The sequence below is a fragment of the Sturnira hondurensis genome, unplaced genomic scaffold (genome assembly GCF_014824575.4).
Source record: "Sturnira hondurensis isolate 20B ecotype Veracruz unplaced genomic scaffold, ASM1482457v3 Scaffold0017436, whole genome shotgun sequence".
NCBI classification, from domain to species: Eukaryota; Metazoa; Chordata; class Mammalia; order Chiroptera; family Phyllostomidae; genus Sturnira; species Sturnira hondurensis.
In genome coordinates this window covers 3,812,014-3,837,761 of record NW_028090067.1, presented here as the reverse complement: position 1 = coordinate 3,837,761, position 25,748 = coordinate 3,812,014, and the positions used below count along the sequence as shown (strand labels likewise).

Here is a 25,748-nt window from a genome sequence, read left to right as displayed (position 1 = left end):
GCAAAACATTCTAGGCCAGTGATTTTCAGCTGGTGTGCCACAAGAATTTTTAAAACATGTGATACCTGACTAGTCAGGGGCACTGACCTCTTTCCGCTTAGATTATCCAATAAAAATATGACGACAGCCAACACAACAATGGCCTTCCAATTAATGAATCAAAATTATACCCATTTTTTTTGGTCAGATTGGCCAAAAATACACTTTTTTGGTGTGCTGCAGAATTTTAATAGTTAAATTTATATATACCATGAGATGAAAAAGGTTGAAAATTGCTGTTCAAGGCTAATTAGGCTGGACTATAATATACTCTTCATGAGTGATCATTTACATTTTAAAGATTATTTTAATAAGTAGGTTTTACAGACTACTTTGAATATTTTTTGCATAACAACATTTCTGATGAAAGATTTAAGAATTTTTTTGATACTGTATGTAAAGTCTTAATTAGTAAGATGAAAACATGGAGGGGGGTGGGGAGCACTGGGGGGGTGCAGGGCTGGGAATACAAGAAAGAAAACTGTACTTGAACAAAAGTTAAATAAATTAAAAAAATTAAAAAAAAAAAAAGAAAACATGGAAAAGACAAGTACACACTGCAAGATTAGTGTTTATTCCTGGGGTGGGGGGGTGGGCGGTTGCAGGGCGGACTTCAATGTTATATATTACAATTTGTTTCAAAAAATTTAAACCAAACATTGCAGAATCTTTGGATTTGTTAAAACGTGAGGAGAGAGGAGGGGAGATATATGTGGGTTTATGTTTAACAGTGAATGTTTTTAAGAAGATGATTACCAGCAGATACTAAAGAGAGATTCAGAGTGTAATGAAAGAGTGTCTAGGGCGGAAATGGGAGGGAGGTGGGGCCACTGTGGGGGAGGCAGGGCTGGGAATATAAGACAGAAAACTGTACTTGAACAAGAATTAAGTAAAAATAAAAATTTAGAGAAAAAAAAGAATTTCTAGACTATATTTTGGAAAATGTGGGTTCTCTTCCAAACTCTTCTAATAATCAGCTTTGAATCTTGGCAAATCCCTGTTTTAAGCGGGTCTTCTTTGGGATTCTGATTGTGATCCAATTCTCACTTTATATATTCCTTATGTTTGACCTCATTCACTTCTATGACTTCACCTCCCACTTAGGATCCACTGGCTCTCAACGTAGTACAAACTGAACCTAAAAATCAAGGGCTTGCCCTGTCCAGGTAGCTCAGTTGGTTAGAGCTACCATAAGTCAGGGTTGTGGGTTTAATATCTGGTCAGGGCATATATGAGAAGCAACCAAGGAGTGAAACAACAATTCAATGTCTGTCTGTCTGTCTCTCCCCCTTTCCTCTCTCTTAATCAATAAACATAACTAAATAAATAAAAATAAAGGTCTCCCTTGTATTTACTGTAAATGGTTGACTTCTTATGATAATATAAATGATTGTAATCAAAGAATTTAAATTTTAACATGCTATAAAACCTTGAAGAATCCTCTTTGTGTTTATTCACCTGAATGTCACCATCGTTTTAAGGAAATTAGTTAAAAGGGTTTTAATGTCTGTACAGAACATCAGCAGATGTTCTTAAAAAGAAATATCACGCCCTGGCTGGCGTAGCTCAGTGGATTGAGCGCGGGCCGGCGAACCAGACGATCGCGGTTCGATTCCCAGTCAGGGCACATGCCTAGGTTGCAGGCCCGTTCCTTGCAGGCTAACTACCAGCAGGGGATGCACAAAAGGCAACCATACATTGATGTTTCTCTCCCTCTCTCCTTCCCCTCTAAAGATAAATAAATAAATAAAATCTTTAAAAAAAAAGATTCTCTCTTTAAAAAAAAAAAGAAAAATCAACTAAATTGTAATTTTCAGAGGAGCTTCATTCATTGCTCAGCTACATCTACTTTTATACTTTGGTTTTAATGCTGAAATTCTGGAAGCAGATAGAAACAACTTTTTTCAAATAAAGAACTAAGGTAGTCTTTTGACCCATCACAGTGATGTTCAGGTAAACAGATGAACTAGGATGGTTTATAATTTCAATTTGGAAAAGAAGACCATTTTCACTACTGTTTTTTTTTTAATAATGAGAAGTCACTACTATTATTTTTTTTTTCTGTCATCTTGTTAGTGACTGACTACTCGACTGTCCTGGTCACTTTTTGTCCTTATTGTGATGTTGCCTGGCTCAGCCGCATCTTGGGCAGCGCAGGATAACCGGGTCCTGGAGTTGCCAGTGCCGACACGAATGCAGAGAAGTCTCTGCTTCTAAGACCAGATCTGACGTTTCTTCCATAGAAGCACCAGCACACTTTCCTTTTAATGACCAGAGCCATAATTTTCACCTTGGGCATCATATAGAAAATGTTATAATTGCTTATTTTTTCTTTCCTCTCTCTTGCCCTTCCTTCCCTGGGGAACTGCAGTGTGTAGACCTTTTGTCAGAATAGAAGTAGTGAGAAATTCCTTTCCTCTAATCACCAAAAGTCAAAACCAGACCTTTCAGTTTTTAAATAAAAATAAGTCTCTAAATCCCTAAATATTGAGACCTCCGTCTGAATCACCTTTTTTCTCCAGAAGTGAACATTTCCTTCTTACTGCTTGAGTATGTAATTTACACACAAAGCAATACATATTTAAAGAAGTTCATTTCAGTTCTTTGGAATAGAACTGACTAGAAAGTTCATACTTCCAAAAGGGATTTTAACTAAACTGAAAAAAGCCTGTGGCTGAAGTGTGGGCATGTGTTCAGTAGAGACTGTGAAAAAGAGCTGTTTTCAGACTGCACTTAAGGTGTCTGACTTCGTGGTTTTACTTAGGGTAAAGTGCTCTTTTGAATTCCTGTTGGATATTCACTAATCTCACGTTACTTGTGTGTACCCTGAGAAGAATGTTCGTGTGGTATCTGTAGGGGTTGCAGAATGTGACTTGCTGCTTTAACCACTGGTGGCTATGTTCCGCCAAGGCTCTGGGGCTCCTTGGGGAAGTCCATCAATCTAGTGCTGATGATGGTAGAGGATTACCACTTTCCCTCAGCTTCTCCTGTATCATGGTTTAATAATCACATCTAATTCTCCACGTTTGTCATTTGAAATGTTATATGAAATGTGTTCTAATCGAAAGCTTGTAAGTATCTAATTGGAAGCTGAATTTGCATCTAACTAGCTCAAAGCTGATCTTCATTATCCTTTTATGAATTCATGTTTTCTTACTGCATTCTTATCCACAGGATGAAGATACTGGAATTAAAAGTAAAGCCCATTATATTGCCACGGAGATCATGAGCTCAGAGAAAGTGTAGGTATCTAAGTTTATAATTCAGAAGACTGTTTGTTTTCCCATTGACTCATTTAAAACATTTCTTTCATTGCTGTTTTTTACAGGTTTGTGGATGTGTTAAAACTTTTGCATATTGTAAGTATCTGATAATATTTTCTTGAAGTCTATGACTATCCTCTTTTACATCTTTTCCTAGCCACCAACATTACCTAAATATACTTAATATGTATATACATATATGTACTTTCTAATATATGATTATATTTTTAATTCACACAGATATGTGAATATAGAACTTTTCTAAAATATGTATTTCATGTATGTGTCATATACCCAGATGATTTCTGAAAAATAGAGAACCTTTATATGTGTATCTCTAAAGTCTTCAAACTTTCTAGCTGATGAGAATAAAAAACAGAAAACTATACTGGAACAACAATTAAAATAAAATAAAATAAACTTTCTATCTGCATAATAAAGAGTTTTTAAAGTGATATTTCTGTTTGGACGCTTGTAGTAGTCTGCTATCAGTAGAATTTTGTATTAGCAATGTATAAAGAATATGATCAGTGTTCTATTCTTTTATTTGAATAAGCTCATGAAAAGAGACTTGAACTACACATTTGTGCAACTGACTTTTTATAGTTCTATTTTAGTTGTTATAATTGTCAACTTGAACAGACCTGTTGGGAAACAATTGTGTCTGGCTACAGATTCGTTTTTCCCAGGCACTCCTTTGTACCTGCAAGTTTTTACAAGTTTCATCACCCATTGGCAGCCAAGGTGCTTTTAGTGTTACTTTATTCCTATTGTATTTTGGCAAGACAGTAAAACTTAACAGAAGAAAGGGATAAGGTTGAGGAAACAAAGAGAAAAAGAAATTGAAGGGAATTTTTACTTAGATGGTGTAATTATTAACATCATTTTAAACTTCATTGCTGAGAAAGGCTTTGCTCACATAGCATTATTTCGGTTAGGGTTGGGATTATCATTATTTTCAAAACATATCATTATCTTCAGTTTTCCCTTTAATAGGTACACATGAACATGAAATGTGGGTTTCACTTAAGGGTGATTCACATTCACCAGCTGATTCCCTTGTGCTCTATACTTGGTACAGCGAAAACGTGGAGGCCTAATTCCTGTGCGAAAAATCTCTAACTTTGGAGACATTTTCTTTCTTTCTTTCTTTCTTTTTTTTAAAGATTTTATTTACTCATTTTCAGAGGGAGGCGAAGAGAAGGAGAGAGAGGTAGAGAAATAACAATGCATGGTTGCCTCTTTTGTGTCCCCTGCTGGGAACTGGCCTGCAACCCAGGCATGTGCACTGACTGGGAATCGAACCATGGTTGTTTGGTTCATAGGCCCATGCTCAATCCACTGAGCTATACAGCCAGGGCTCTTTCTTTTTTTTAAATATCTTTATTATATTTTTTTCCTGTTATCATTTATTCCCCTTATACCCACCTCGCCCCAACATGGAAACATTTTCTGAAATAATTCTTACGAACCTAATTTGTTTTGTGAAATTATTTCCCTGTGAATAGTTTCTCACAGAACTCTTGACTATATTGATGAGTTCTCTTTTGTAATTCATTAAAATAAATTATAACAATATTTGGTCACCCAGACACATTTGTGAAGTTTTGACCATAATGTCATTTTAATAAATAATAATCAGCTTGATAAATGGCTTTTCAAAGTAAATTCCATGTACATTTGTTGTTATGCTCTGAACATCTCTATTATATAAGCAGTTACAGGGGGGAAGAAAAAGTTAAACTGCTGTTTTCTGGAAAACTCAGAGCATATCTCTAGGATGAACAAATTGTACTCATTTGAAATGTTTTCTGGTAGATATGTTTAAATAAGACCTTTCCAAGGAAATTGTAAACAATACAAGTTAATTGGTAACCTCTATTGTTAATAGAGGCAGAAAGTGCTAAGGAGTAAGAAACGACGTAAGTTTGAAATTCAGTGCACTATTTCAGCGAATCTGGCATGGAATGGAACCGGCGTTGAAGGTGTCGCTGGGAACAGCACAGAGTCCCTGCCTCATACTGCGAGTGTAGGGCTTCTCACACCGTAGTGGTGAGGGAATGGATTTTACAATGTCCAGTCCATGGTAGACCAAAACTTTTGTAAAATACATTAAAAATGTTATAGCTGTGTCAAACTGATGTACTGCTTGGACATTTATTCTCACTGTCTGACTAATATCTTTGCAGAGCAATAACAGTTTGAGAACCATACTTTGAGGAGCATTATCTTGGAAGATTCTGTTTATCACCAGCTATGTGAATTTTAGAAAATAGTTTAACCTTTTGGGTCTAGCTTTCCTATTTGTAAATGGGCATAGAAATACCCATCTCTCAGGTTGTGAAAAGTCAGTGGACTAAGATATGTGAAAGAGCCTCATATTGCACCCTGTATATGGCAGATTCTCAAATTGCCTTTCCATCGCTACCATCTCTTTCTCCATCTTCCCTTTTAAGAACATCAGTGGATGGGAAACATTTACTCTATTATTGCACAGTTGACTTTTCACTTTTTCTAGTGCTTAAAAAGTACTAAAATTTCGGCCCTGGCTGGTGTAGCTCAGTGAATTGAGCGTAGGCCTGTGAACCACACGATCGCAGTTCAATTCCCAGTCAGAGCCCATGTCTGGGTTGCAGGCCAGTTCCCAGCAGGGGACACATCAGAGGCAACCATACATTAATATTTCTCTCCCTCTCTCCTTCCCTTCCCCTCTAAAGATAAATAAATAAATAAATAAATAAATAGTACTAAAATTTCATTTTTTTTAAAGATTTTATTTATTTTTAGACAGGGAAAGGGAGAGAGAGAGTTAGAGAAACATCAATATATGGTTGCCTTCTACATGGTCCCCACTGGGGACCTGGCCTGCAACCCAGGCATGTGCCCTGACTGGGAATCAAACTGGCGACCCTTTGGTTCACAGCCCATGCTCAATCCACTGAGCTACACCAGCCAGGGCTAAAATTTCATTTTAATGAAGGAAGTTCTGATTCTAGTATGCAGGGAAGAAATTAAAAGCTTTACCAGTTTATTTATTTGGTTATTTAAAAATATATTCTGTTCTTACATCTGTATTTTTGGAACAAATCATAAGCCCTGTAAAAATGAATAATCAGACCAATTTCCTGAGTAATCTCAGATCTGATCTGATAAATGGTCGTGGGTTCTTCCCAGCTGATGTTGAACAGACCCACCTTAACTTGCACATTTTCTAAACCACCTAAGCCTTTAATGCCGTGGTGAGAATACATCATCTGCTGGCCTCATGTTAACATTCTGTCTGGTATGTGCAAACATTAACTCAGCAGAACCCAACTCTAATGGCTGTCTTAACAACCGGGCATTAACCAGGTGTGAGCCATTACTGGGAGGGGCCTGTTACCAGGATAATGTGAGTGAAGACAAGAGTATCTTGCTTTGTTTCAATATCCCCCACTTTGCTATTAAAGCTCATTTTTACTTCTCTACCCAAAATACCCCATGAAGGTAGCACAGGCACCCTTTAACCCTTAGTACTGCTGCTATATGATTTCATCTACATGAATTAACTTCTGCTACATGATAGAATATGACTGATTTAAGATATATAAGTAACACGCTTTAGATAATCCAATGGGTATTTTTTGGAAATCAACCAGATATCCAGCTGGCTTGGGAAAAGCAATTGCTTTAGTTATACATAATTTCCCATGAATAGTTTTTTATATTGAGACTAGAATAGCATCAGTAGATCTTTCTGGAATGACAGAAGTTTAATATCTTCATTGTCCAATATTAAAATGTATCATTGTAGCTTACACTTTTATACTTAGAATTTGGTAAATAACTCGGTGATATAGCTCATAGAAGAAAATTTAAAAACTAAGCTAATGAATTGCATCATGTAAGTTATTACATTGGAAGGAAATACACATGGGTGGAGGGCACACAATTTAAAATATACTTGAAATTATAAGATTTATCTACCTAGTAAAAAAAAAAAAAGATTCACGTGCCTGATGTTTGTGGAAAAAAATTGTGTCTACAAAGGCAGTGGCAAGATTTTGTTTTTATGGCAACTAATGTTTTAGGTGATATACACTCTGCAGTACATACCATGAGCTCCTAGACGTTGAACTGGATTTTTTTTCAAAGGTCACGTGTGCATATTGTCTCTAAGTCAATATCCTAATGAGTCCAAAGAGGGAGATGATTCCTAAAAGTCAGTTTTTCCCTTTTCAAAATGGTAGTGCTACCCATCATCTAGCTGCAGAAGTCAGCAAACTAGAACCCTTTCTTCCTTTCTCCGTCTCACTCACTCCTCAGCCAACCCATAGCAAACCTGTTATTCTACTTCCTCTGTATTGTCACCAACTTAACATCTCTAACTCAGACAGCCGTTCCAGCCTCCTAACTGGGCTTCCTACAATATTTTCATTCTTGCCTCTCTTCCAATCTGTTCCTTATGTGGTTTTTTCTTTATGAAATTTTAACATTGTCTTAAAATAGATATATTAGAGCATGTCACTCCCCTGCTTAAAATCATTTCAGTGATTTCCATTGCATTAAAGTCCAAGCTACTTACCAAGATCTGTAAGCAGGATGGCCATATATCCTTGTCTGCTTTTGACAGTCCTGGTTATTGTCTTGGTATAATGTTATTGATAGAACTCCCTTTCCCTGGCAAAATGATCTGGTTTGGACAGTGAATCGTGGCCTGGCATATAAGGTGCGGTGTGATTTAGTGTCTGGTCATGAGGTAAGACATTGCGTTCTCACTCATTGACCACGGTCTGGCCGTACCTGCCTCCTTTCAGTTTTTAGTTTAGTAGGTGAGGTAGTTCCTACTCAGGTCTTTCGCTAATGCTATTTCCTGGAATGTTCTTCCTTCATTTCGATCATAGCTAGTTCTTTATCCTTCCAGCCTGGGTTTAATGTGACCTCCTTTTTCTCTTTAACTCCCCGTGTGTGTTTTCTTCTTGGCAGTTAATGGGATGGGCATATTTGTTTGTTTACTTGTTCATTTTTAGTTTCCTTTACTGAAATGTGTGCTAGGCGAGGGTAGGGATTGTATATTTTTCACACCTACCATTGTTCTTCACTTGAAGGCCCTCAATAAATGTTGGATGAATGAATGAATGTGACTGACTGATTAGTAGTTAAGAGTTCTGTCTCTGCCACTGTGTGCTCATAGACAGATTAGTCAAGCCTCTGTTTCTTCTTCTGGAAAATGTGAATAATAATTAAATAAGGTCAGCGTGATGATTAAGTGAGTTCATTTAAATGGAAAATAAATGGAAAGTACTTAATTAGCTTTAGCTGCGGGCTAAGTAGAGGGCCTTCAATTTAAACTTGTTTCTGTAAGTTTAAATCTGTACTACTTACAAGTAAGCTTTTAATCAAATCAATGAAAGTAGGTTTTGTTCTTGAAGTATAAATTACTGGGTTTCTTTTTCCACTAGGCAGTAAGCTCCATGAAGGCAGGGATTTTTATCTGTTTATTGTTATCCCAGTAAATTAATATGAGGAAAGCATGGTAGAAAATGGACCAATAATACTTGGTTTGGTAAAACTCTAATTATATTTGTTTTTTCCTTTTATGGCAGGTGTTGTCCAATCTACAGGTTGCTATTATATTTTATATAAGTGCACATTTTAAAGATAAAACACCTTAGACATATAATGTAATTAAGTACAAATGACAGAGTGATTTTTGGTTTTTGTTATTTGCTCTCTGGTAGGAGGCCGATTTAATAAACATCTCTATAAATTTATTTCATAAATGGCCAAATAGCATGATTTTAAAAATATTTTCAAAGGTAGTGATCAGAGGCCTAGAGGTCTTTTGGACAAAGATGAACTGGTTAAGTAACAGTTATGTGGTGCCAGTAACAAAGCATCTGTGTTACACTGATTTCTTTAGGGCGGGGGATAGTCACCTTCAAAATTTAAGAGAGGCTCTTATAAGTCCACAGAGTCAGAGGCAAAGCTTCTTAGACCTCCAGCTGTGTATTAGTAAATAGAATATATCTTTTAAAAAATGCATTATAAAAAGAATAATAGAAGGCCTCTTCATAGAAGCCTCTAGTTTTTCCCATCTTAAAATCACCCCGTTCTACTGAATACACCATATTTTTGAGTCCTGTGAACCATTTAATTATCATTTATTCTTTAGTTGTAAAGAACCCTCCTTAAGCGTCTCCTGACATGGCTTTCAGCCCTTCTCTTTCCAGCAGCTTCCTTCATGTGAGGACTGTCCTTCACTGAATGAAGTTCATTGTTAAGAGCACTTTTGCTGCTGAAATGTTTGTTTTCCCCGCCTTGGTTTGGTATTTCCTTCACTTTATAGGCCACTGTTTCTGAGCTCTCTTTCTCAGCTTTCAGGAACTTGTGGGTCTTAAATGGTGTTTGTGTGTTCATTTAAATTAGACAAAATTTTCATTAAAAAAACGGCCTTTTATCGAGTATTCTCTACGTGCTTTTCAACGTGCTGTGCTATGTAAATTATCTATTTTAACCCTCATAACAGCCCTAACAAACATGTTATTTTTAAATGAAGAAAGTAAGCAAATTGCCAAAAGTAACCCACTACTAAATAGCAAAGCCAGACTTTAACTAGGGTCTCTTTCGGGCCTGGTACTTAGTGAGTTGTTCAGAAATTGATTAGCATTGTTTCTTGAAATCTTTACCAATGTGGATAGGGTGTAGTGGACATCTTTCATTTCAGAATTCTTTCAGTTGGCCCAGGAAACCAAAGAAATTCTAGTTTTTCATCTTCTAAAGATGAGAGTGAAAGTAAATATTGGTCATTTAGGATATATTATGATTCCTTGTTGATGTATTATGGGGGTTGGAGACTTGAGATAATGGGTTGGTTTCAGTCATGTTTTATACAACTTTCCATTGATGAGGATTCACAATATCACTAGGTTTGAGGACATAGAAAGGTAATAATACTTATATTGGGCAAATATTTTTATTTTTATTTTATGCTTATAAAATAACTATTTTAACAGGTCAAAATGTTAATATGGGACTTTCCCCCCCTCTGTTTTTTACTTCATAGTTTCACATTCATTTCTGCATATTTATCAAAGCTCTTTGACCTTAGCAGCTGCTCTGCTTTTGCTTAATACGAAGTGATTTTTAATGCCCTTCATGAAGGCAGGGAGCCCTGCGGAGCTCCCTGTCTGCCCTCACGTCCATTTGGTCTTTGTAATTCTTTGTACCATAGTGTGGTTAAGTAATGCCCTAAGGTCAGGAAGCCCAGTCTGGACAGCTGGTAATTAAGTCACTTACTTCTCTTTGACACTGGAGATATAAAGCCTGACCCAGGGAACAAGGCCATCTGTTTTGTGCTTCATTGCCTTAGATGTTCATACTTGATTTTATTTGCATTGATTTTTGCTTAGGTCTTAACTCAAGTGATCAAAGCTGGTAAAGCTAGTTTGTTCATACCTCAGAGGAACTGAGTTTTTTGACGTTGATCTGGTTCCTATTTGTAGGTTTTTGGGGAATTATTAAGAAAAAATATATATGATATGCCTTATAATTTGGAAGCCTATTCCTAGTTCTTAAAATCCCAAATCAATGCCCTGACTGGTGTGGCTCAGTTGGTTGGGCATTGTCCCACAAAGCGAAAGGTCACTGGTTTGATCATGGTCAGGGCACATGCCTGGGTTGCAGGTTCGGTCTCCCACTCAGGGCACTTACAAGAGCAGCCGAGGGATATTTCTCTCTCACATCCATGTTTCCCTCCTGCATTGATGTTTCTCTCCCTCTCTTTCCCCCTTCCTTCCCCTCTGTCTAAAAATAAATAAATAAAATTTAAAAAAATTTAAATTCCAGATTGAACAAAGCATTTGGTCATTGTTCCCAGAAATGAGAGTATAGTGGTTCGGTAGGTTTTATGTCAGAAGAATAGACTGAAGTTACATAGTGGATGTTGAGTAAACTCTGCCGCCTAACAGTTTCACACTCTAACTCCCCTCATCCCTTTTATTTTAATGCCCCAGCTTTTTCAGTGTGAAAAAGTGTATTCTGGATCTAACTCTTGAAGTGTCAGTCCTGTGGTCTTGCGTCCTCGCTGATTTAATCCAGGAGGTGTGGGTGAATTTAGATCCTTCTCTCCCCAAATAGTTTTACTCCTGTCTCCTAAGTGTCATCGCACTTTCCCAAATTATCCTGGATGTTAGCATTTAGAGAAATAACCAGGCATATGTTGTAACCATCCTTTTTATTTATTTTTTAAATGTTTTATCCTTTCAGTGCCACCAGTTCTAGAAAAGGTTGAGGTTCATGAAGAGCTGAGAAGTTAAAAATTCTGTGTGTCATTCCTGTGTGAACATCTTGCACCGGGACCGTAGCATATTGCTTTCAGGGGATGGTGGCCCAAGAGGTGAGGGGATGAGACTGGAGCCAGGGCTGCCACGTGTAGTTATGAAGGCCGTGAGCTGCAAGCAGGGCCCTTGGCGGTGGATCGGCCTGGAGTAGGGGGTACCATGCCCTTTTCCATTTTCAAAAAGGCGCCATGAAAACCAGCCATTGCCCTGGTAGTGCTCAATTCGAATATGTAACTTTCTGAGTCTGAGGGATAATTTCTTAGATAGTTGGATATAACACTCTAAATCCCTTTAGTTTTTGTTAAATGTCTTTCTTGTGCTCTTTTAATTGTTAAATTTCAGTTTCATTCTTACATACTATTCATAATTTTTTTAAAGATATTATAGGCCCTTAGTAAAAAAAAAAAAAAGATATTATAGGCCATTAGTTTATCCACAGCTGCCTACGCCATCCAGTAGTCCTGGACAAAGGAAAGTTTTGCCTGGTAGTGTGACAGGGGCCTCCAATTAGAGGCAGCGATTTCACTGATCAGCACAGTGTGGATTTGACTGGTCTCTGTTGAATGTGTCTTAAATAAACAAGTTTCCTTTTTGGCAATGGTGGCAGACATGTGGAATGCAGAGTCTAGCAAAAGCTGTGTCAAACAGGGCCCTTAATCTACTAGCAGCTAATGTCTCCTGTTGCTGTCATGACTGAGGAAATACCTTCCAACTGGAAAATAAAAGTCATCCTGCTGCCAAGGGACAAACATATTCATCATTTATTCCAGAAAAAAAGGCCAGCGCCTTTGTTCTGTTGAACAAGGAACTCGTGTCTAAATTATATTAATCATTAAACTAGTTAAAAATGCTATAGGAGATGTTTAATGCTGTTATGCTTTGAATACATTTACAAAAGAGGAAGTTATCCCTGATATATAAATATATGCCATTGGTCTGCATGCTGGAGAAATCGAATGACTGTCAAAAGTGTTAAGTAGCCCTATTTCTCTTAGTAAGTGTGAATGCAGAGAGAAGCAGGCTGTTGGGAGGTGGAATTTGGCCGATACCCATTTCATTTCTGGAAATGTTTTGTGTGGTTTTCTGGAATGGAGTTTATATAACTTACAAATTCTTATTTTATATTACATAATTCATTGTAAAAGTAGTTGTTTTAGTTACTGGTTGAAGTAGACGGTTCCTTTGGGCTAATGCAACTGTTGAACAAAGTTAGTCCCAGGTACTGCGTAGAAGTTAAGGGTTTTTTTCTCCCCAGTTGTTGAGTAAGAGGATTTGACTTGCCTAAAATAGCCAGTGAATCTCTGAAGGAAAGCAGTTGGAAATAAAGTAAAGGAGATAAAGCCTGGTAGAGAGTCTGTTTTACTTTGCTCAGCTATTGCTTTAAATGTTTTAATTAAACCTATTGTTTCTAAGGAACAATCTTTGTTTTTGAATCCTCAGGGATTGTGGAACAGATTCCACTATTGTTTTACTTATATCTTGGGACCTACCCTCCAGGGATAGTGAAATCTAGACAAAAACCAGTCTCCTACTCCACCCTTTCTAAGTCTTTGGAATGATAGGGTGGGGTCCTGTTGACCTGTCTTAAAACAGGGTGTAAATAGTTTTCTAGGGGAAATTTGATGAAACAGAATATGTGAAGAAGTAATTTTTATTTGTAAAATGTGTAAATGATGGTGAATTAATGGGAAGGTTGAATAGAGGGAGGGAAGAGTTCAAGGTCCATAATTAAAATGTTCTGTTGATTCTGTGTACCAAACACATTGTAAAAAGCTTTAGGTGCAATACCCACCATATTTTGCTGTGAATAATGCACACTGTTTTGTCCACATTTTTGAGGGAAAAATAAGGATGCACATTATACTTGGTGAATACTAATTCTGTATCTATATAAATGTTTTTAGTTATTTTATTTATATGTATGCATTAAATCTGTAGTTCTAGAAGGCAGTAACAATATCTGTATGCCAAATAATACCCTGGAATATAATAATCTGTTTTATTTCTAAATATAAGTAAATAAATACTTGAATTAAAAAATTAAAATGAAAGTTTTTTTTTCTTGAACGTTTGGGCCAAAAATGTGGGTGTTATACATGAGAGCACGTTATACATGGCAAAATATGGTCATTGAAGTTTAACAAACCATTTAATAGATAAGAAGAGAAATGGGTGAAAGGGTCAAAAGGTAAATAGGAAAAATAAGTAAATACAGTACGTTAATGAGCAACATCAGAAAATGGTTTACTATTGTCTAGTACTTTGTGACCTCTTCCCTGCAAAAATCTTTCAAAGAAGAAAACCAACCTTACTTTGGATGTAAACTGTATATATACTGACACTAAACAATGGTGACAACAAAACCAGACTTCAGATTCTAAAGGTTATCTGCCAGTTGATACACAGTTTACACCTAGATGGAGTACTCCTCAATTTAACAAGTTATCTATAATCCTAAATATGACAGAATTTAGAAGGTAAAAAAAATATTCTTATAAAGTTTTCCTGAGGGTCTTCTGAGAATTTTTCATCTGTATCTGAGTAGCTAGAATTAGATGGGTCTTATGGCCATCCACAGCTGAAAAGGAATCTGAAGAGGAAGCATATTTTAAACTAGGCATATTGTCCTTCCCTCCCTGAGAACAGGAGCAAAAGCAACCTAGAAAAACATCATTACATTTATTGTTAGGAGATTGTCATTGGTTTTCTTCAGAAACTTTAGTTTTCTGCCCCAACCATACTTAGATTTCCCTCTTATATACTATTCTGGACAGTTTCATTTTTCTTTAACTAATGAATAAAAAATATCCAATAAAATGAAACCTTTCTGCAAGAAAATTGTTTTGTTTAAATTACTTTGGTACAGATGAAATGCATTGTTCTTTGGCTTTATTTTTAATCATGGAAAATACGAGGAAGATGAGGCTACCTCAGGGAAACGGTAAATCAGGAGTGAGGGCTTAGATCCGGTGTTCTCAGATGGTCAGAACTGTGCCACCCTCCAAGTGCCTCACCTAGAATGCTTTGGTTGTTGGGAAATGATTACTGAAAGTAGGCACAGGGGTTCTTCCAGAATAAAATTAAGTAAGATTTCCTGGGGACTTTTAAAATAAATAGATTGTTCATATTGCAGTATTGGAATAATTTTAGACTACTTAGAGTTGCAACACACTTTCTAGACATGCCCTTAGGATAATTGCTAAGTCTGGAGATCAAACTAAAAGATTTAAGAGCAATGTCACACAGTCTGATTTAAAACCAAATATCTACCCCAGCTACTCTCTCTTTTTTTTTTTCTTAATTTCTGCCTAGGTAAGTGGGATAGAAGGAAGGTGGGTACTTTTCAACTTTTAAGTCTACAAGGGGACACAGTTTTGTAAATTATGTTATTTTAGGGTATGTGGTGATTAGGGAAAGAAGTTTTGATCTGCTTATATGTATAAATATATTGTTCTTCCTCCTCTGAACTATAATAGGATTTCCGGGATGCTGTAGCCCATGCTTCCAGACAACTCGGGAAACCAGTGATCGAGGACCGGACCCTAAATCAGATCCTGTACTACTTGCCTCAGCTGTATGAGCTGAACCGGGATCTCCTGAAGGAACTGGAGGAAAGAATGTTGAACTGGTAAAAATGGACTAACCAACCTTCCCAAGGTTTCCAATTTTAGATGAAGCCATAATGAAGAAGGGCCCATAATCAGCCAGTTTAACTTTTTATAGGTAACCTTTGAAAATCAAGATTTTTGAGATCAAACAATGAAGGAAAACAAAAGAAAAAAAGATTTTTGAGATAGACGGAGTTTAATTGATATTTTCACATTGGAAAAATTTGCATTTTATCTATCTTTTCTGGAGCTTCAAGTCATGAAGCTCCCTTTGCATTTTGGAAAAGAGGCCATTTCCTGAGATAATTTGATTTGACTGGTTGGTTTAGAAAACTTACATGTCTGAAATCTTTGTAGATGCCATAGATTTCAGAACAGGTGCAGGATACCAAAAAATTAACAGCTTCCATGGTGTGTAGCGAGTACGTGGAAACTTTGGCGACAGCTCTGGAAATGTGTAGAAAGTTTGGTCTAGGGACTGAATTTATTGCTGAAGTCCATAGGGAAGCCAAAATGATTTGAGTAACAAAACAGTATCACATGCTTTCGTAATCATAATTTCCCTCTAAATTGTCTTTGTATATAATCCAGAAAAGCATCACTACCTGTTTTGGAAATATCATGCCTCTGCTTGTTGAGAAAATATGCTAGATGAACAATTAATACCTAGCTGCAGTTTAAATATAGAATAATACAGACTTAAGGACTGAGGAATGACTAAAAGGTAGTTTTTTAAGTCATAGTAAAAATAAAATGTATTTCTAAGTAGCTCCTATACATCATCATTCTTATAAAAATTTTCTTAAAAATAATCTGCAGTGACTTAAGATGTGCATATTTATAAAGCTAAATAAAGACTTAAATATATTTTCGCTTGCACCGCAGTTTTGCTTGCGTTTAGATCTATAGATGTTCTGTGTTAAATTATTAAGCATTCCTAAGAGACAGACTAACTTAAGGGACAACTAAAACAATAATTATAGTGAAAGCTATATTTATTACTAACCAAACTATTCTAATCCTTGGAGAAAATATTTTCTACTTAATAAAATACCTTTCTTTTAGGTATCTTTTAATTAAGACATATTCTTTGGTTTTAGTAGACTTTCTGGAATAACATTTATTTTAACATTGGCTTTTAATAACAATAAAGTCTTTCATTTCTGTGTTCCACCAATTTTGAATACCTGCTGTGTGCTAGTCAGCATTCTAAGAATGCTACGCATATCATAGCACACAAAACATACAAGCCTCTTGCTCTTATGGAGCAGACATTTTGGTGGCGGAAGCAGCAGACAAATCTGCAAAAAAAAAAGCAAACTAGAAGCAGTTTTTGATCTGCGTATACATAAAATAGAAACACATATTAGTGAATGAAGATTGGTGACCAGAGAAGGCCCTCTAAGGAAGGCGGAGCATTGAAACCGACATCTGAACGAAAAGGAGCCTCCAGCTTGGGGTCCGTGTATTATCAGGCATGTGGAACCATTAGTAAAAGTTTTTAAAAGTGATCATGGACTCTGTATGTCAAAAGAATATGAGGAAGGCTAGTGTGGTTGGGGAGTAATGAGAAGGAGAAAGAGAAGGGTGAGACGGGTCAGAAAAACGGGAGCAGTGGCTCCTCTGAGGCTTCATAAACCCAGAGGAGGAGTCGTTTTTCTGCTAAGTGCCAGTGAGGCCTGTACTGTATGTTTTCAGACTTGGTGGCTGGACAGAAGAATGAAATGGTAGAAGCAGGAGACCTTGCTGGCCCAGTCCAGGCAAGATGTGACGGTGGCAATGGAAATGGAGAAGAATAGGCATTTGAGGAAGGGTCTCTTGAGAAGAGAAGAAAGATAAGCTGAGGGTTTGAATATGGGACTCTGCTCATTGGATATGTTTTGTACACATTAATGACTCTTTTTACATTTTTGTGTCTCTCTTCTCTAGGACAGAACAACAAAGGCTTGCTGATATCTTTGTAAAGAAGGGGCCATACCTAAAAATGTATTCCACATACATAAAAGAATTTGATAGAAATATAGCTTTGCTGGATGAGCAGTGCAAGAAAAACCCAGGTTTCGCTGCTGTTGTTAGAGAATTTGAGGTATTTTTCCTACCATCTAATGTTGAGCTTTCGTTTGCTTGCTTTTAGAGTTTTAATAATTTGCAGTCATTGAAAATAAACCTTGCAAACAAAAAAGGTATTAAAATACAATCCCTTCAGAATCAAAGAGGGAACTGAACACGTTAAAGAGTGAGAACTGGAACAGTGTCTACCAGACTCAGTTTTGGAAATCTGTCATTGTACTTTGGAATATTTTAATGAGTCTCTTCATTTATGGTAAAATACACACAAAATAAAAGTTAACCACCGTAGCCATTTTTAAGTGTACATGCACTAGTGTTAGGTACACTCACTGTGTTACGCAGCCAGCCCCCAGAACTGTTTTCATCACCAACAACTGAAGCCACGCCCTTTGACAACAACAGACTCCTCCCTGTCTGCTCCCCGCAGCCCCCGGCACCCTCCCCTCCGCTTTCTGTCTCCATGAATTTGACTACTCAGGGAACAGTTCTTATTTTTAGCTTAACCTTTCCCTTTATTCTTTTAAAAAAATTTTTTTACAGGGTGGGGGTACAGAGAGAGAGAGAGAGAGAGAGAGAGAGAGAGAAACATAGATTTGTTGTTCCTCATAATTTTGCATTCATTGGTTGCTTCTTGTGTGTGACCTGACCCAAGATCAAACCCGCAACCTTGGTGTATCGGGGTGACACTGTAACCAACTGAGCTGCTTGACCAGGGCCTTCCCTTTATTTGTCTAACAATTAATCTACAGTCGTGGATGGGAAATATAATTGGTTTCCCGTCAGATAAATAAATAACACAGTTTTAGTGTCAACATTAAGAAAAATATGTTTATTGCCAAAGCTTTGTGTTTTGACTAAAAGCTGTGAGGGTACAAACCTGATTTGATTGGTGATAAAATGATACAAGGCATCTTTTTAAAAAATCACTTTTTAACTAAAATTTTACTTAAGTCTCCTCCCCTAATTTGGGGTAAAATTTCTATATATCTTAGTGATTATTTCTGTTTTGAAACAAAATTTTGTGAATTCCGGTCACACAAAACTAGAAAATTAGATATTGCTGATTTCTAATTTGTACGTGAGGCAAGAGAATAACCAGATCATGTTAATCTTTAGTCTGTAAAATAGTTACCAAAAACAGCTTGCCAAAAAGCAATTCAAAAGAAAACCAAGCATTCCCTTTTCTGTCTCATTTCTAATTTGCTCTGCAGGTTTCAAACAGCATTGTAAGACCATACAATTTTTTAAAAAACAGGACTGTGTAGAAATGAATTATATTTATTTTAAATTAATAGCATATGCTTTTTGAAAAAAAGACAAATAATTAAACTGTAAAATGGCTCCTTGTCTTCTTTTCCTATACCTCTCTCCCGATGCTATTAAGAAAGGAAGTGTGATGTACATATTTATGGAACTGACAATTGACCCAGGTTTTCATCAGGCCGAAGGAGCAGTTCCGTTGCCTTGGCAGCAAAAGGAAAACATAAGACAGGTGAAAGTTAGCTGTCTGCTGTCTGGTTAATGATGCTTGCACGATAGATGCTTTCTTAACATGCACTATCATTATGATTTCATTATTAATTTGTGTACCAGACCCTGGAGGTGCATAGTTAGAAACAGAGAAAACAGTCTGAACAAACCTTCCCCATCCACTTGAACTATGTAGGAAGCCGCAGGATATCTTTGGATGAGGGACGTCTTCCCTTGGCCATTTTGACACCACCTCACAGCAAATACCAGTGTTGGAGAGTGGAGGCGGGGCTTAGGAATGAGCAGAAGTGTCTGTTGTACATACCAAGGAAAAGAGCTTTATAAAGGCAGAATTAAATGGCCTTGTGGTCAAGTCAAAGTGGTTCTGTATCAAATGTTTTTATAGCCACTGTGATTTGGGGGCTGTCTTTGATAGCTCATCATCTGAGAAAGGGTTGTATGTTTTGCAGGCCTATTAGAGAAAGGATGTTTTCAGCATGGCTGCTTTTTAGGTTATCTTTAATTTCCGTTATCTCTCTACTACCACTCATTGTTACTATGATTGAATCGTTAGGTTCTGACTATTATTGAATCCAATTCCCAATCACAATAAAAGTGGCTTTATTTCAGCCACCTGATTTGGGGGCCACTACATTTTCTTCTTGGTCGAGGGGTTTGTTTATGTTTATGAACACATTGGCAAAGGCTCTCCTAAGTAGTAGCCTCTGAGTAACATGGCTCTGATTGGCCTAGGGTGCAGACTGCAGTCACCACCCTCTCTGAGGGGGCTGAGAACAAGTTATCCCAATGAGTCGGTGATTTGAAAGATTTACCTATGGGGGAGGGTGAGCTATGTGGTGAATTGGCTATGGTTTCAGTCTCAGCAATGCTGCAGCTGTCAAGAAAAAGAGTTTCTCCGTGAATCCCCTTCCAGAGCTGCTGGTTATTTAAAATTTGACTTCTTGGACACCTGAACTGGATCCCCTGCTCCTTAGAACAATGCTTGTGTTTACTTTGGATGCCTTTTCCTTTCAGATGAGCCCCCGCTGTGCTAATCTGGCCCTCAAGCACTACCTGCTGAAGCCAGTTCAGAGGATCCCCCAGTACAGGCTGCTGCTCACAGGTGGGCATGTCTCCCAGTTTGCCTCTCTTTTTCTGTCACTCCAGTAACCCTTTAACTACTAAATGGCTTTGGAGATTGCTTAGAACATTGCATGTACACTGCCTGAACCTAACTTCTTTTAGTTCTCTGGTCATCCCTGCGTACATTCTCTGCTTTGGGCATTTATACATCTCAGTTCTTTTTGCTCAGCACTTCTTTTACAGTCCCAGCCCCACAGCCCTGCATCATTTTACCTGAATAATATTATTAACCCTAAGAAGGTACTTTCCCAGCCACTCAAGAATGAGGTTTAGAGGCTCACTCCCACATAATACGTGTATCCACTCTCACAGCCTTTAGGCGCTTCAGAGGGTTGTTACAAGGACTGACTAATGAGCTGTGTGCTTAGAACAGTGCTTTGGTCGCAGTGTGCTCTAAGTAAGCACCCACTGCTCCTAGTGCTTAGCAGCAGCGTTGTCCTCATAACCAACGACCACCATCCTCGTTATCATCCTCGTCCTGTCTGGTCACTGTTGTCTGTATCTTCTACCTGACTGTGAGCTTCAAGATTACAAGGCTGTGTCTATCTAGTTTCCACTCCAATAGTAGAAAAGAAAAAAATGTTTTTAAAAAGCTGTGATTTGAGTGAGAGCACACATTGTGCTGAGGACTTTATATTCATTGACTCTTTAAACCTCCATCATATCCACCGTATATGTCACTATGTATTATTTACACAGATAAGATAACAGGCTCCTAGAGATTGAGTGGTTTGATATGACAAAAAAGCTAGCACAGTCTCAGTCCCAAGCATAGTATACAACACACAGGCCCTCTGGGGTATTTGCTGAAATGTTTTGGCTGTGCAGTGACTTAATAGACATACATAGTGTGCCTGAAGAAGTGGGTCAAAATGGACAAGTATACTGAAATGCCACCACAGCTCTAAATGTAATGTTGTATTTGTTTTTATTATTTTTATTTTTTATGGTGTTATCTGTTATAATATGTAGATAGATGGTTTCTGTTAGTGTTCTTAAGAAGTGGCATACATGCTTTTATCCTTAACCTGATTTCTTTCTCTTAAACTGAGAGCAGTGTTGGAATGAAGTGAATCTTGGAAAGCCAGGATTTTCCAGTTTTCCTTTAGGCAAGGGCTTTCTGTCTCCTCAGCTGGCCTAGTGAAAGACAAACTGATGATAAGGAAGGCGTGTCTTTTAGCCCCAGGACTTGCTACCCTAAGTCTTTTGACTTAATTTGAATTTCTAACTGTGAATGGGGCTCTAGATTTTTCTCTGGAATGACATAGGTCAAACGGAATAATTTGAGGATATCCTGCCCATCTGTACTTTCTTTCCTTTGCTTTTGGATGAGATTTAGAATACACAGGACAAAAGGAAGTACCCGTGCATGTGTTGTGTTTTTGCTAGATAAATTCAGTGCTGTATCATAAACGAGCTATTGAATGGCTTAGGCTATTTCTACAGCTGTGGAATGAAGTACTGTTTTTAATGGCAAAAGACAACTGTGGTTTTAAAAGCTATGATTTGCAAGAAGGATGGAGCAAGGTTACGAAATTTTCATGTAAAAATATTTTTCCCCACACTATGACTGATCTAAGTAAAAAAAAGTTACATGTTGATTTAATTTAGGTTTCATGCTGAGTTTGATTTTAATTGATTAATGGTGAAGTAGCAAAAGCACATTTAGAAATTCTCTTGAAGAAAAACTACTATTTGTTTCATAACCAATATAATGTGAGCTTGGGGTCATTTTTTCATTTTGAGCTGTCTCTTGTTAAATCTGTTTCCCTCTTGTAAATTGGAAAAATCTTTGTTACTTAAATAATGCACTTATATGTAGAAAACCCTCAGTATCTGTGGACCGATTGAAGCTGTAAAGGTATAAATGGCTTTGTTCAGGGTTAAAAAGTCAGGACTAAAGTTAAAGAAAGAACATAGACTTTGTAAAGAAATAGCAGATTTCATATCCTTCATCCTATGCCTTTTCTTCCATTTATTCGAATTTTTGTCTTCCACGAATCCTGACCTGAAGTCCTCCGTCTCCCTGGAAGCCATCTCTGATTATCCCAGGTCTCCTTGGCCCTCAGTATTAGTGAACTGTGACTTAGCAGATATTTATGTGATGCTTTGTGAATGTGGTGGTATTTGTATGATTTAAAGATTGATTTTGTAATTTAATCACAAACTTTTTGAGGTTAAGGAGTGACTCTTTTACCAATAATTTAGTGTACCCCAATATATCTGGGTTAATTTTGGATACCCTGGACGCTTTTCAGAAATAATTGTTGGTTTTAAGCTAGGTTTTAAACATCCCTTTCACAAAAGTATCTTTAGCCTAAAGGAAAACCGTGATAGATAATTTCAGAGAGTTTTCTTCTAAATGAAAGACACATTCAGAGAGGTGAACAGTCCTGCCTGAAGCAACACAAATAGCATTGAAACGGGCTAGTAAGCCAGGACATGCAGAAGGGGCGAATAGGGAAGCTGAGACAGATAGTTAAACAAGCAGTTTGCAGCCATCTGGTAAGTCCTGTCTTTCCTAAACCAAAGACACTTCAAAGTAACTGGTTTATACTTCTCCCCAACCAGAGGGTAAATAGTTTAAATCTCCCTACTCAGGGAGATAGTAGAAATTCAAGTAGTGCCTTTTACCAACCACACCCAAGGACAGATGAAATTAAGGGAATAAATCTCACTTTGGCATATCAGCATAAAACTGATGAGTATTTTATGGAGATCCTTCCCCAGTACCTCCCCTAGATTCCCAGCCTTTAAAACCCCTCAAATCAAAGGTCCCTGGGCACACGCTTCCTCCCGGGAGCAGGCCCGTGCCTTTCTCCCCCCACACTTCTTCCCCCACAGGCACACATCGCCCAGACCCTAAGGCACCCTGTGAGGCTTGCAACCAGGGAGCAGTGGGCAGCAGCAGCTTGTCCTGGGTTAACCCTCAGACCCTGTCCCCAAGGCCACCATCCTCTCTGACTTTGTACTAAGCTAAAACAGCCCCACCAAAGCTCATTTCTTTCCTGTAACATTTCTAGAGAGCCAAAGCAGCCCCACCTAGTCTCGCTCCTGTTGTTTCCAATATACTAAGGCCTTCTTTGTTTCACCATCCTCAGCTTTAATAAATGTGCTTTCAAAAATCACCTGGACTTGTGTTGTGAAATCTTTCCTACACGAAGTCAACGCGCTACCAGCCAGCCCTAAGCAAACCCGCTCAGGGGCAGGTCCCCTTTCCGGTAACAGTTTTAGCTGAAGCTCATATAATCATAAAATTCTAAGAAAATAAAGGAGTTGATACCAGGGTATGTTTTATTTTTATTTAAAATTCTGATTTCTAAGTACTCATCTTTTGTGATATTTTAATTGCTCCTTACTTTTGCACAATATTTCTGCTAAGTGCCTCTGTGCATGCACTTAGATGTTCAGAAATTGGATGTTAAATCTAAAGTTTGTATCTACTTAAACATGTTAGTTAACTTGGCCCTCAGCTTTGGACAAATAAGCTCAAATACTTGTCCTTGGAACAACCTTGTGAGGTAAGTACTTTTATTTCCGTTTTAGAATTTGGAGTAATTCCAAGTGCACAGACTATACTGGAGAAGAGAGGAGGAGTGAGACTATTTGAGGCACCCCTGACAACTTTGATTTATTAATGAGTGTAAGGCAGAGGAGGGGAAGGATTCCTGCCTGACTCAGTGTAAGTAGATTTGTGCCTGCTCGGTTTCTTGGGAGGGGAAGATTGAGAAATACAGAGATGAAGCAGAAAGATAGGATAGCTTCTTTTGGAATCTTTCTTAGAAAAAGGTGAGCGGAAATTCCCAGACACAGGAGCCCTGCCTATACAACGAAAACAACCATCTTATTGTCTTGCATGTTTTCTCCAGGTGATAATTTGGTGTTTTTCTAATTAGAGGCTACCATTTGTTCATTGTAGTAAATACTCCCAAGTAAATTCTTGGTTGTGTTTTTTAAAAGTCAACTCAGAATAGGATCAGAGAAAAAGCATATATTACATCATGTTCAGCTTACACTTCAAAAAGCAAAAAAAGTAAATTTAAAAAGAAAAACTTTTAAATTTAAACAGAGAAACTTACACATTTTGCCCTTATTTTGGCTACTCAAGGCCAGTTGATCTAGCTACATGTTTAAAAGGTCTGGGGCCCAGAACCTGTTTGCAATTGGGAGATCTGGGAATCAGAGCAACAGAGAGGAAGCTCTGGAAGAAAACAGATACAGTTATAGGAGCAGCATTATTTTTTTACCACTGCTTATGTTCTTCTTCACTCCTTCTCTTCAGGGGCAAGTCTGCCTTTATCATCCTAATTCAGTGTCTGGCATAGATTCTGGCATGTTAACAGGGACTCAATAAACCGAAAGGCTTAGGGAAACAAATCCTGTTTCTGTTCATAAGGTTGAGAAGCCCTATGCACTGGTGCCAAGGAATGTCTGGGGGATGGATGGATGAAGTGGTTTTAGGAATAGAAACAGTCTTCCAGGCACCCAGGGACAAGTTTGTGGAAAGGACTCTGAAACACGTCCCTTTCTTCATCGTTCTTCCCTCATAGGATCTGCAGACCAGTTTTTCCTCTGCCTTTGCTTCCTGCTATTTCCGTTTCCCTGGTCGTGCTCCAGGCCAGGCCTTTCCAAACTCAGGCCAGATTGTGGCAGTATCTTCCTAATGGTTATGCTACCTCTTACCATGCCCCCGGATAGCCTGCCGCATCATCATTTCATTTCTCTTCCAAGGACACCGGATGGGTGGGTTTTTCCCACACCAAGCAATTCTCGTTGATACCAACCAAGCATCCTACAATTTAATGCGATTCTGACACTATCTACCTAAAGATGGTGTCAGATCCTACAGATTAAGGGCTGAATCTGATAAGCTGCCCCTCCTCCCAAGTCTCAGATGCCAAGTGCAAGTTCCAGGTTGTCATCTCTAATTCTGACCAACCAATTATAATTCTGGGTTCCCATGACCCCCTTCTTGGGTTTGATAATTTGCTAGAAATGGTTAATGGGACTCAGGGAAATCTCCTTTACGTTTACAAGTTTATTATGAAAGCGTGTGATAAAGGATACAGGTGAAAATCCAGATGGAAGAGCCCCCTGGGGCGAGGTATGTGGGAGAGGTCTCAGAACTCCACGCCCTCCCCAGGCACGCTGCTCTCCCAGCACTTCTTCGTGGTCATCAACACCGGAGCTCACCAGCCCTGTCGTTTGGGATTTTTAATGGAGACTGCATTATGTAGACATGATCCATTAACTCCACTCCTACCTTCTACCCCTTCTCCCTTTCCTGTAGGATGGAGAGTGGGGCTGAAAGTTCCAAGCTTCTAATCATGGCCCACTCCTCTGGTGACCAGTTTCATGTAGGAGCTGTTCAACAGCCCATCAGAAGTTACCTCATTGGGTCAGAAGACACTCCAGTAACCTACAAAAGGCATTTAGGAGCTCTTGTGTGAGGACTAGGGTCAAAGGCCTGCTACTGGAAAAAGAGGTGTTCCCAGTTCTCGTATCACTCGTATTACATTACAAGGAAGTCAGGAGCTCTGTGCCAGGAACTGGGAGCAGATACAGATACTTTTATTCTCTCTGTGCGTGTCTGTGTAACAGACATACTTTTATTCTGCTTATTAGAAAGTTGAAAACAGATTTATTCTACCATAATGATAGATTCATGCCATTGTACATTTGTCCAAAGCCATACTATCTACATTACCAAGAATGAGCCTTAATGTAAACTAAGAATTTGAGTGACTGTGAAGTATCACTGTGAGATCATCCGTTGTAACAAATGTATCACTAGTGGAGAATGTTGATAGTAGACGAGGTCATGCATGTGTGGG

General features: G+C 38.0%; 1 protein-coding gene across 2 annotated transcripts in view; it reads left to right on the top strand.

The window, feature by feature from the left end:
• FGD6 (FYVE, RhoGEF and PH domain containing 6) overlaps positions 1-25,748 on the top strand; it is a 114,074-nt gene that overhangs the window by 55,777 nt on the left and 32,549 nt on the right. For both annotated transcript variants that reach the window (XM_037068304.1, XM_037068303.1), the window contains exons 4-8: positions 3,214-3,281; positions 3,368-3,398; positions 15,100-15,251; positions 17,161-17,317; positions 19,807-19,894. In XM_037068304.1, the coding sequence (XP_036924199.1) occupies positions 3,214-3,281; positions 3,368-3,398; positions 15,100-15,251; positions 17,161-17,317; positions 19,807-19,894 (496 nt within the window). The remainder of the gene's footprint in view (positions 1-3,213; positions 3,282-3,367; positions 3,399-15,099; positions 15,252-17,160; positions 17,318-19,806; positions 19,895-25,748) is intronic.